At 38.5% G+C, this 12,660-nt stretch overlaps 1 protein-coding gene across 1 annotated transcript in view; it reads left to right on the top strand.

The window, feature by feature from the left end:
* NAV3 (neuron navigator 3) overlaps positions 1-12,660 on the top strand; it is a 524,389-nt gene that overhangs the window by 128,217 nt on the left and 383,512 nt on the right. Inside the window, exon 2 of the mRNA XM_052668319.1 lies at positions 7,236-7,636. Within this exon, the coding sequence (XP_052524279.1) occupies positions 7,565-7,636 (72 nt within the window). The 5' untranslated portion in view covers positions 7,236-7,564. The remainder of the gene's footprint in view (positions 1-7,235; positions 7,637-12,660) is intronic.

Here is a 12,660-nt window from a genome sequence, read left to right as displayed (position 1 = left end):
TGCCATCTAGGTATTTCCCAAAGCATACTGCCTTTTTCTTCCTGTAAATTTTGTAAAGTGGGCAAAAATAAATATTTAGTAATTTGCCTGGGATTTCTGGTATCTTAGCAACATAATTAGAGATGACTAGAAGTCCCAGGAGAATGGCCACTGATCATGCACACATCTTCTGCATCTTTTTTCAGCGTGCAAATCAAAATCTAAAAGCAACAGAAGGGAAAGTGTAATCGCTCCCTAAGAAATGAAATTTCAAAGCTATGCTGGTCCTACTATTTTCTATTAGCCTTTCTCTTTCTCATGAATCTCAAATTTTTCTATTTCATCAGCTGAAACATTCTCTTTCTGTGGGGAAATACGTATAAGCATGCAATTATTTGTAATTTTGGATTAAATTGCATTTTCTTGCTTACTTTCCATGATATGCCTAGAGTATGCTTCCTGTCTTCTATTTCCGACTCACTGCTGTCTTTTCTTATTTCCCAATTAGACTGCTGGTAGGTTCTTTCTTTTTCAAGGAAGCTCTTTTGTGGTACCTGTGGAGTTACAATTAATAATACAAATATCACAGAATTGTTGGGGTTAGAAGGGATGTCTAGAGGTCATGTAATCCAATCCCCTCCTAGAGCAGGTTCCCTGCAGTAGGGTTACACAAAAAAAACCCCAACATCCAGGTGAGTTTTGAATTATCTACAGAGAAGGAGCCTCCACAGCCTCTCTGGGCAACTTGTGCCAGTGCTCTGTCACTCTTATAGTAAGAAAGTTTTTCCTCATGTTCATATGGAGCACATATTCCAGTTTGTGCCCATTGCCTCTTATTTTGTTGCTGGAACTTTTGAAAAGTGCCTGGTCTCTTCCACTTGACTCTCATCTATGAGATATTTATAAGCATTGATGACATACCTCCCTTCCCCCAGATCTTTTCAGACTGAACTGTCTCAGCTCTCTCAGCTTTTCCTCATAAAAGAGATGCTCCAGGCATCTAATCATCTCTGTAGTCCTCTGCTGGACTCTCTAGAATGCCTGTCTTACTTGAACTGTGGAGCCCAGAGCTGAGTGCGGAACCCCAGATGTGTCTTCACAAAAGCAGAGAAAGAGGAACACCTTAACAGACATTCTGGCCAGGCTCTATTTAATGTACTCCAGGTTACCATTGGTCTTCTTGGCCACAAGAGCACACTGCTGGCTCGTGGCCAACCTGTTGTTGCACCAGAATAGCTCTTTTCTAGCAGATCATTCTCTAATCTGTGCTGATGGCATGCAATTATTTCCCCCCAGGTGCAGGACTGTACAGTTGCCCCTGTTGGACTTCGTAAGGTTCCTCTCTGCCCATCTCTTCAGTCTGTCCAGGTCTCATGAATGGCAGCACAGACTTCTGGTGTGTCAGCCACTCTTTCCAGCTTTGAATAATCAGCAAACTTACTGAGGGTGCATTCTATTCCTTTATTGAGGTCATTTATGAAGATGTTAAACAAAACTGGACCCAGTACCAACTTCTGTGAAACTTCACTAGCTGCAGGGCTCCAATTAGACTCTGTGTCTCTGATCAGAACCCTCTAAGCTCTGCCAGTCAGCCAGTTCTTGAGCCACCTCACTGCATCCTCATCTGTCCCACACTTCCTAGGTTTAACTACAAAGATGTTATGGAAGACAGTGTCAAAGGCCTTGCTGAAGTCAAGCTACGTCACCGATCTCCTCTCACCTATGCAGCTGATCATGACATCACAGAAGGCTGATGAATATTCCTTATTCCTACTGACTCACAGATATTATGCAGAAGTTACACCACCCTTTTTATGTGAGGAGACATTTTTTGTTTTAATGATACAGAGAAGCATTCAAAACAAATGTGGACAGAAATGCATAAATATCCCACTGAAAATAGACAGTATACATAAGTAACTGAAATAACTTTTCCAGTTGGAATTTGGCTAGTGCAGCACCTCTACAGAAGTGCTGTAAGATGCACAGTGGAGCATAGATGTTTTATATATCACAGAAAATGGTTACTTTAGCATCAGATTCAGGTCGGATGCTCACTCGTGTCCTGGCAGAGTGCTGCACATATAACAGAATTGTCATCTCACACGAAATCTGTAGGAGATCATAAAAACTGGAGCAGAATCTCAAAAATATGCCTTGTGTTTCTTTCTCTCTGATGATCAGTGGACAAAGAATTGGTTGATGGAAGGAATAAGACATTCCTGTCTGATACTCATTCCAAATCTGAAAATTCATACATAGCAGCTCTAACTTGTCTGCATAGCCTTAATGCTGTTTGATGGAGTTTGCTATGAAAGATAAAAAGGATTTGAGAAATCCAAAATAAACTAATTTGACTATTGTTACAAAACTGTTATCAAATCCAAGTCAACTCCAATCTGGAGTCTGCAACTGTTGCATGCAAAAATAAGGAAAAGTAAGACAAGTACAATTTATAGCAAAGGTTTTTGAGAGTATTGGAATCTGTAATGTCTCCAGATGTTGCTAAAGGATATTCTCTATTTATTTATTCATTTATTGATTATTTAACAGTACTAGCCGAATCACTATCTGAACCAGTGTTAACTCATGTAGTCATTCTGAAGTAGAAGTAATGAGCTTCCTTCTTTGCAGAACAGCATTGCAGGAATGTAACTATGAGATTCCTCTTCTAATTCTTCATTTTTAAAAAATCTATTTAGCATGGACAAATGTGAGAACTACACAGTTATCTCGAATTGTTTAGAGCCAGGAACAATGCAAGCAACTGTTATTTTGTATTTGCTGATAATGCAGTGGCATCGCTGTTGCATTTGGTGTTGAAGAGAGTTGTGCCTTATGAAGAAATACAGAGGATAGAATGATGCTGCTTACAAAAAAAAAAAATAATGTCACTCTCACATACGTTTAACAGAGGAAGTTAAGTATCATCTTTGGACTTGTCCTTATGTGGTTCCTTTTCATCTGAGTGAACAGGATTGCATTGATTGGGAAGGGCTGCATACACTGTGGCTTTTTGTACTGCTGTGAATCAGTATATTTGGACCTGTTTTACTGCTGTTGGAACCAGAAGTAATTTTGTATCAGAAAAAAATAAATTTGTAGGCAGGCCTCACTGCTTAGAGATATTTTTTTGGCTCACCAGCTGCCTTCCTAGACGGCTTTTATCTGGTGCAGACAAGCCTTTCCATGGCACTTTTATCATTCATGTTTACAGAGAACAGAGTCTGGCTTTTCATTCTGAATGCTGGATAAATGCAGGGTTCTTTGGCGTTGCTCTCAGATTCTCCAAGAATTAACATAATGGTTGTCTCCTGATAACTCTTTGTGTGCCTGATCTCTGTACTTGCATTTAGACTCACACAGAGTTCCTAAATGCTTTGTCCCTTTGGGAAAAGCCCAACAAGAACATTAAGGTGCTTTCATTATCAGAGGTAAGTTCTTAGAGGCTGCTGTGAAGCTACTGCTATTAATAGGGCCATATTTAGATGCTGTGTTGCCTAGATAGAAGCATGTCAAAGATGGAAGTTGCATCTCTGGTGTACCTGAACTGCATGTCTGCAACGCAGACTTTTACAGATCTTTGCATCATTTTGTACCATAATCTTAAAGAACAGGCTGGAGGACACTGGTGCAGAGGACTTCCTGCATGAGATTGTGCTCATCTCATGAGAGTCACAGAATTATAATGCTCTGACTTGTGTCTCCCAGCCTTTCTGCCAGGCTGCCAAGCATGGCAGTGCTGATGGGCAGAAACTGTGCCCGGCACATATCTTGCATTCCCTCTAGCTCTGTACTGAGATTTAAAGCTGATATTTGCCCTTGCACCTGAATTAGCTACTGTCGTATTTGAAAGATACTGACAGATAAAATGTTTGATTTCTGCTCTATCCCAGCCTCTGACTTTTGCATTTAAGTGAAAGATCCTGAGTATGATATCTTTGCTGGAGCCTCCCTCAACTTGCAAACTGCATGCTCACATGAACTTCACTTAGGATTTCCATAATGGGTATTCATCTGTGTCTACTGCCTAACATGAAGACTCCCCACTCCTAACACAATCCCTGTGCTTCTCTAAATAGCTGTGCTGCTCATCAAGACCTCAGTTCATTTTCTGATTGGAAAGGAACAAGAAAAATGGAAAAAAAAAAAAAAAATCCAACCTCAAAAAGCAAAAGCAAACCACCACACAGCATGTTCATTGAGGACCAGCAACATTAATAGCTGCATGTAAGATATTTGATAACAAGTTATTAACAGAGAAAATGGATATGACTTCCCTCTAAAATGTCCATGGCCCTTTCTATTACCATACTCAGACAACAATTACAATAATTTCTATATCAACATATCTAGAAATGCTTTAATAAAAACATAGCTATCGAATGCTCTTAAGGATAAATCCTGATCAGTGCAGTTGATAATGCTCAGCGTGCAGCTCTGTAAGCGTATTCTATACATGAACAAGGAAAATAAAAAAAAAAAAACACCATGAAATATGGTCACAATTTCATACCTGGACCTCGCTCAAGATCACTGCAATGTAAATTTAATGGCATAGCAAAATTTGAAAATGTCCATGTAGGGATTACAGTAATATCATGGAAAGGGAATAATCTCTGGTGGCTTCAGTATCTATCCATGCCAATAATGACTACAACAGAACTGTTTTGTGGTGTGTGAGTTGCTACCTAGCCATCAGAACTCACCTCAGGAAGTCAGGGGTTTCTAATACACCTGAAGACCCAACTGATTTAAAATTTTCAAGAGCTGCCTGTGTTGATAATGAGAATATAGAAGGAATAGCTCTGGCTATAGCTCGGAAAATTATCTAGGGATTTCCCCAGTAATCTGTGAATAACGTACGGCTCATTGTGAAGTAAAACAAGTTTTTCCAGGCATGTTTCATCTAAATTGTATCTAACTGAATTAAAGCATGTAATGGATGTATCTAAACCAGAAGCTTAATCAGTCTGAGTTCCTCACATAGCATGTTTCTAAGAGGAGTAATTCAGTGACCCACAGTCAGAAACGCTTTTCAAAATACTTCCCTTATTGTGCTTTTTAATGTCCAGGCCTGTGCCTCACTCAGATAGTTCACTCCCTCACTTTAGGCCTCTGTTTGCAGTGCTACATGCTTATTCAGCCAGATTATTTTATTAAGAATATTTGCAAATGATTAGAGGTTCTCACTGAATGACTGTTATATGTCTGTCAAGGGAATAGCATTACTAGAAAACTCTTATTTTTCTTGTCTTCTGTATTTGTAGATGACTTGTGATCTGTTCTATCTAGCTTGTGATCTGTAGGGTTTCTAGGATTCTGGATATTTTATTCTGTAATTGTGTTAAGTATTAATGTAAAATGATAAATAATAAATTTTGTGCCAATGTAACAAAACAAAAACAAAAACAGAACAACCAAACTTGCTAGCCAAGAGCATTTAATTATAGCTGTTTATTTTGAAAAGAGGGTAGACCACTGAACAATATGCTAAATGGAATAAGGAAGAATTGCCATCCTGTGCTTTGCATGTTAAAAGTAATGAGGGCAGTCTAAACAAAGTTATTTGCATTCTATCCAACTTTGGCTTGAAAACACTATACAGTTCCACAGAATAGCTTAATTGCCTAGTATAGCATAATTGCCAGGCATGGGGAGTAATATAATTTAAGTCTGGCCATGCAGTGAACCAGAGAAATGCTCATTTTTAACAGCTTGGCTTTGACTTATTTGAGCTTTGGAACTGTTGCAGTTATAAATCCACATATTGGTGGCTGCAGTGGTGCTTTGTGTTTCGTATTCCTGCATGTTGACATTATGGATGTGGGGATTTTGTGTGTCTCCAAAACTACACGGGAGGTGGGAATGGGGGGCTATGCCTGTGAGTGGTCAGTTCCCTTGTTCTGTCCTAGAGTGCTGCGCTCTCTCTGTGCCTTGATTTCAGCTCCTGGTCTAGAGGAAGGTGTCCCTGCCTATAGCAGGGGGTTGATCTTAAACGTCCCTTCCAACTCAAACCATTCTGTGATTATATAACTTCTATTGCAAATACAGAAGATTGGTTCAGATCCTCCTAGAAACTGCTGTCAGACTTGGTCGTCAACTTCATATTTAGGCTCCTTGGGGGGAAGAAATCATAGGTTCCCAAATTTGGATTTCTTTCTCTGGAAGCAAAGTCCAGCCATCAAGTTTATAGTTTTTGCCCTGAGTATAAATCAATTACAGTGGAGTAACACTTGCAACTTAGGTCCAATTAAAAGGCAGTTTAAGCTGATAGTAATACCAGCAATGACTGCACTGAGTTTTAGGTTTATTTACCTTGTTAAGAGAAAATCACCTTTTCCATGACTTTTTATTGTAGATAGATTACATGACCTAGTGTGTATTATTCAATCCCCTGTCTACACATTTCTTATTCTGCATGCGATAGTGAGGACATACTGTGAGCTTTATGCCATTCAAAATGAATTGAAGTGGCATTCAAGTTAATTTCTGAGTGGACCTCAGCTACTCATTTAGTTGAGTTCAGCAGTTGGCTTTCAAATGCACTGAAGGCATGAATACTCTATTATTTTAGAATTTCAAAATGACAGAAAAGGTACTTCAGTGCTTTCACTATTCACAACTGTTACTAATAGAACTTTCTGGCAGCCATTTCTTGTTTGTAGTGACTTCCTCCCTTCACCCTCCCCCTTCACTGCAGGCTTAAAGAGAAATTGAGGGAGGAGTTTTTTGTTCGTTTTTCTTTTTGTCCTACTTTTTTATTTTTTATTTTTATTTTTATTTTTAAAGCTTTCATATGGGCTTGGACTTCATATTTTGACTGCAGATGTTCCATGTTTGACTCTGTCAGTTTTGTACTGGATATTGCTTTACTGCTTTCTGAAGGAACTAAGTGAGCATCAGATTACAGTGGTGTAAAATTTTCAGCAGTACTGTCTGTAGTCAAATAGTGTTTGCTTTTCTCTTTCTTTGAACTTTTCTTTTGTCCATAATTGAAATTCACTCTCTTTACAGTGAATATTCTGTATGCCACCTGTAATGTGGAGGGTGGAGGGGGTCAAATGGGATCATATTTAAATTCAGCCTACCAATTATTAAATCACAAAACAGTATTATTCTGTTCAAAAGAGCACACAACAGCAAAAAAAAACCAACCCTCATACCTGAGAAGGACAGGCATCTACAAAAGTGATAGCAAATTGCAAATTAACCTTATACTTTTTTTTTTTTTTTTTTTTTAAACCCCTTGGCAGGTTCACAATCAGAATGTAACCTTACATAAAATGGAAACGTGTGAAGAAAGTCACAGATAGCAGCTGTGGATAGTAGTGGAAGAATATTTATCTTCTCAAGCATCAGATTTTTAAAACGCTATGGTGATTTGGAAAGTCCCAAGAGTGAACTGTGAAGTTTTCCTCAGCTCGTTCAATGGATTTCTTAGGCACTTCTACAAATCACTGATGTCCAGAGATGATGTGTGATGGAAAAAACACCCTGCCTGTGCATTCATAGCCCCTGTTTTTTTGGATTAGTTTGCTGCATTGCTGAACCAATTTTGTTTTGAGGGCAAGGAGTGAATGTGATGGATTTATCTTCAGAGATGAGCAAACATGGAAGGAATCCAGTAAGTCACAAACTAGAAGATCAAAAAAAGGTAAGGCTATTTTAGCACATACTTAATTATATTTTAATGGATTGCAAACTCTTTTAATATTAAAACTGAAAATCAGTGTGCTTTCATGGAAAAGGTAGTCTGCCATCATTCAACCAGCAGTGAACTGCCTTGAGGGACTGAGTTTCTGCATTGTCTAATAATTTTGTTTCTAATACTGCCTGGTTGCTTCGTGATTTGTGTTAACAGCTCCCTGAATTTGACTGGAAAATTGTTTGGCAAAAGTGTTACTTCATTGCTATCAGTGCTTCCTTCTTGTCAGGGGCCTGCTGAAGCAAGTGGCTGAGGTCTGAGAGGTCTTTGTACTTAACATGTATGAATAGACCCTTTTTGTTGCATCCTACCAATAGCTCTGTGTAATTTGGTTTTATGATAATTAATTGTTGCTATTCGAGTTTCATCCTTCGGTAACCAAAGCAATTAACACATGTAAATTCACAATTCCACACTATGGAAAATTCTTTCGTACATCCCACTTCTGTAACAGACTGTCCCAAAAGAATCACCTTCCTGGTTCATCTGTTTTACTCAGACTATGGTATGGAGGTTGTTTTGTTTTATTTTGTTTTTCCTATTGATTATTCCATACACTTTATTTGATGCTTTTTAACATGTTCAGGTCTTCTGCTTTCACATGCACCCAGTGGCAAACCTGCCAAGGGCTCATTCTAGTGTAGCATTTTACAGCTGTTGTGCACTTAACTGTGGGCCTTACAATGAGTGTCCTCTTTGAATTACTGCATGGTCTCAGGGAGTCTGTTAACAACCAAATCATGAATGAAAATGCAGATCGTGTACTCTGTTATTACACGTTATTAGAATAAGTGCTTCTGTTTTTTGTTTGTTTGGTTTTTAATTTTTGGTATGGAGCCACTGACTACTGTTTCAAATCCTTTCAATCTTGTTCGGGAAAAAATACAAATGAGGAGAACTTATGGGCACATAATGAAACTTTTTAAGTCCCATAAAAGCTAACATTTGGATTTCATACCTCTGAAATTAGTGTATATTAATCTAAGTTATTTAGTCACAGCTGATTTTGAAGTCACAGACATTTTGAAGTGGGCAGAATTTCTGGGAATGCGCCACGATAACATGTGATGAAATTATTGAGAAGATATTTTCAGACATGAGCGGGATCTTTGTAATGGAAAAGATACAGAAGACAGAAGATAGCTGGCTGAGAGCATGGGACTTTCTCCATGTCCCAATTCCCACCCTTTTGCTGCATAAAGGAAAATCTGAGAAGTTTTAGGGTAATCTCAACATCCGTTGAACTGTTTTCTGAACCATTTCTGAACCGTTATTATCTGATATGGAATTGACTGTGCTCTAAGGTGATGGTTTTCTTTTTCCCTCCCCCCTTTTTTTTTCCTTCTCAAAGGGGATTTTGCAGATTCTCTTAGAGGCTGACTCTTCAGATTGCTTAGGAGTAGAAAGATTGTTTCAAAGAGGTTCTGTTGCACCTCGAGGTCAAATTTGTCTTTGAGTGAGCTGGAGGATATTTTATCCAGCTGTAGAACTATGATTTGCTGAAGACTCTGCAACTTTTAAAAATCTTTGTTCCTGTGGCATGGTTGATGCTGAAGAATTGAATGTTATGATAACAAACAGAAGTCTGGTTAGTTTCTGTTTCATACAGGAAACCTAACTAAAAATTTTGTACCTTTGCTATGATAGCACCTGCTTTATTATTATTATTATTATTATTAAGTGGGACATTACATTTTATTAAAATAAAGCTTTACACAAGTAGTAGTAATAACTTGACAATTTCTTTACATTGAATTAGATGTAAAGAGTATTTAGAAATACGTTAGACAGAAATAATTGAAATAGAAATGGGTTATTTTGGAAAATACTGGCTGACTTACTATCAGAACTAGATGCCATACTGGTGCTGTACCTGGATCAGGCAGAAGTCAAGCTGAATCTCTTAAGAGAGCTTGCATTCTCATAAATAAAAGAAAAATACTGTACGCTGTGAAGATTCAGCTGCTGTGTTGCTGCTCTATGTATTGCCATTGGACTGCTTTTGCATGGGGAATTTAGAAAACAAAACCAAAATCTAGCAAAATACTTTTTCCATGCCTATTAAAGACATAAAACTAATAAGGTGGCTTTAAAAATGCATTGTAGACTTTGGCTCTTAACTATTCTAATAATTTCAAAGGATAGTATGAACAATATGGTTGCTTTCCCTAAGTCTGGATTTGGGCCTAGAGGACTATGTTTATAATATTTTCATTTTGCTAATATGTGAATTGTAATGCTTATAGGGTGCTGAGATATGCTCCTTATCTCACATCAAATGTTATCATTTGCATTTTAAATGGGTGCATACTAATTTTATGGTTGCAGAACTATCAAGCTCTGCAGTTTTTGTGTGACTCCGAGACATGATGATGTTGTACTGATTTCTGTCAATATGCTGCTTGCTTTTGTAGCCCTGGCAGGTAGACCCAGCTGGACAGTTTATTGACCTCATAATGTACAAAACAAAATGAGAGACTTTATTGTCTGCATGGAAGCAGTAGTCCAGTTTCTGTGCCTGAAGTGTTGGGGAAAGAAGGGAAACAGACTAACAGAAGGCAGTTCAGAGAGGAAAGAGATTTCAGGAAGATCATTGTAATCAGTTCGTTTGACTTCCTATGGAACACAGGCATTGGATTTCCATTTGCAAATTTTTCTAGCTGGGAGTGAAGATTCAGGAAATGAACAGGAATGGACAGGTTTGGGATGTCCATCACCTCTGCCTGAGGTCCATGTGTCCATGGTATCTCTGTCCAGAATGTGGCTACCCTCTTTCCCATGCATCGTGCTGAAAGCATCAGATATGCAGCTTCATCTGTATGGACGTTTCATGTTAAATGCTGTGCTTCTGCATCTATTTCCCATACATGTAGTGTAGTGTAATTTCCTACTTTAAAGGCATGGAAATATTCAGTTCTTTGGGACGTGAATGCTACTAAGTAGCAAATACTTTTATTATTGTTTACTGCAGTACGGATTCATGATTTCAGAACACAGTAAATAGCATAGAGAATTATGAACTACTAATTTGAATAACAGGTTTCAGTGAGAAACTTGCTGTAAGTAACCATTTGAAAACCCAAAAAAGACTGATTAATCTGCATTTCGTCATCTAATGGGATTATTCTGTTGTCAAAATCCATGGAAAAGTTTGTTGTCTGTTGTCACGTGCGTAGTTTATGCTAGCCAAACCTGCAAGACACAATTTGTCTGGCTACTCCTTTAATTTTAAGTCCCATTTAAGTCCCATTGTGGGCATGCATTTGACAGACTATCCGGGCTACTCTGTATCTTGGAAGAGCACCTGTTGGCTGCAGACAGGCAAAGCCAAGCCTTTGAATGATGCTGCAGCTGTGGCCTTGTTAAAGTCTGGAGCCTGAGAGTGCTTCACTTGGAGTGTGTGGGTACACGTGAGGCAACACACAGGCAAATAACCTGGATTAGAACACGATCAAGTATCACTTATCTACTTGACCTTGTATAAACTTGTAAAATTGTTTCAGAACTACATTAATGCACAAAATGCTTCCCACTAACAATAGTACTCCATCCCTCAAAGGTTTGGCACATCTGCTTTGTGGGCTAGCAAATTTCCTGCTTTCTGTTGTTTTGCATTGTCTGGGCTGCTTGAGAGGAAGACAAACGTGTTGGGTCTCTGTCCTAACTCATACCACATGATGTGTGTCTAGATTTGAAATCCGCCACGCAGTATACAGTAAAGAAAGGAAGTTTAGTGCTTCAACATTACCACCCAAGTGTATCTTTTAATGCTAAATATGAGAAAGTGTAGGGATCTTGGTTGCTTTCAGAACAAAACACACTACTTCTTTCAGTCTTTCTGGAGGCCAGTCAGCCTCTGAGCTCAGAGGGTTTTTTAATAGGCACCATGACTGTATTATTGAGTAGTAATTAAATATTATTAAAAAGCAGGAATACCGAGCAGTCCTTGACTACCGTTGGATGTTTTGGACTGAATGTGTGCACAGCTCAGTTTATCTCCCTTTGCAGATTAACTAAATGTCCAATAATCAGTTAGCTTTTTGCTAATAAGGTAAAATAGGAGTCTTGCATCACAATCGTAAGGCTGTCTTGATATGGAATCCTTTAAAAATCAAATCAAGAGAGAAGGTTTTAAAAGGGCAATACAGTGAAATGGGAGGAATCAGAACTATTCCTCCATTCCTTGCCTACTTCATTGTTCTGAATATTAAGCACATGAAATATTTCAGGAATATCAGATGCCATCATCATGAGACATTTGGGCCAGGAGCACTGTTTGTTCTTGCAAACGTGCTCATACTGCTTTGTCTGTACTCCCCAATTTCATGTCTCCATTCTTACTTTATTACTGATGTTGTAGTCAGCCATCAATGGTTTTTAACAGTAATGGCATTAAATATAGGCTACATTTGTTGCTATTGTGACAAGCTAGGATCTGGATGGTGTTGCTTGTTCTCTCCCTGAAAAGTTGACTTCTCCCATCCGGATTTCAATTCTGTCTCCAAGGTAGCACTAACTGAGCTTTCCTTCCTTCCTCACCAGTCCCTCTTATATATACATATGTGTATGTTGTTTTGTTTTGTTTTGTCCACCTGCTCATCTGTGTCTGTCAAGAAATGCTTTTCAAACAGCTGGAGGTCTGAAGATCTATCAAAGAGTCAGAGAATCATTAAGCTCAATGTTCACTGTTATCCCTTGTCTCATAACAGCTGGCAGGTTTTATTTTTCAGGTTATATATTCAGAGTTTTCACCAAAAATAGCAGAGTGAGTGGATGGGGAAAAGTCTTCACGGCTGGGAGGAGAAAATTGTTCTCTACTTGGTTTATTGTTGTTCCTTCTTTAATACTTCTGAATTTGGCAGAAATAGGAAGCGTCCATCAAACAGATAAGGAGAAATTAGCTGTGGGAATAACTGCAATTGCTCTCCAAATTCTTTCTTAAAGCTGTCTGTCACATATTACATTCCTCTTTC

This window comes from Tympanuchus pallidicinctus, unplaced genomic scaffold (genome assembly GCF_026119805.1).
Source record: "Tympanuchus pallidicinctus isolate F22 unplaced genomic scaffold, pur_lepc_1.0 scaffold8, whole genome shotgun sequence".
Taxonomy (NCBI): Eukaryota; Metazoa; Chordata; class Aves; order Galliformes; family Phasianidae; genus Tympanuchus; species Tympanuchus pallidicinctus.
Note: the sequence above shows the minus strand (reverse complement) of the source record. Positions and strands in the feature narration are given on the sequence as shown.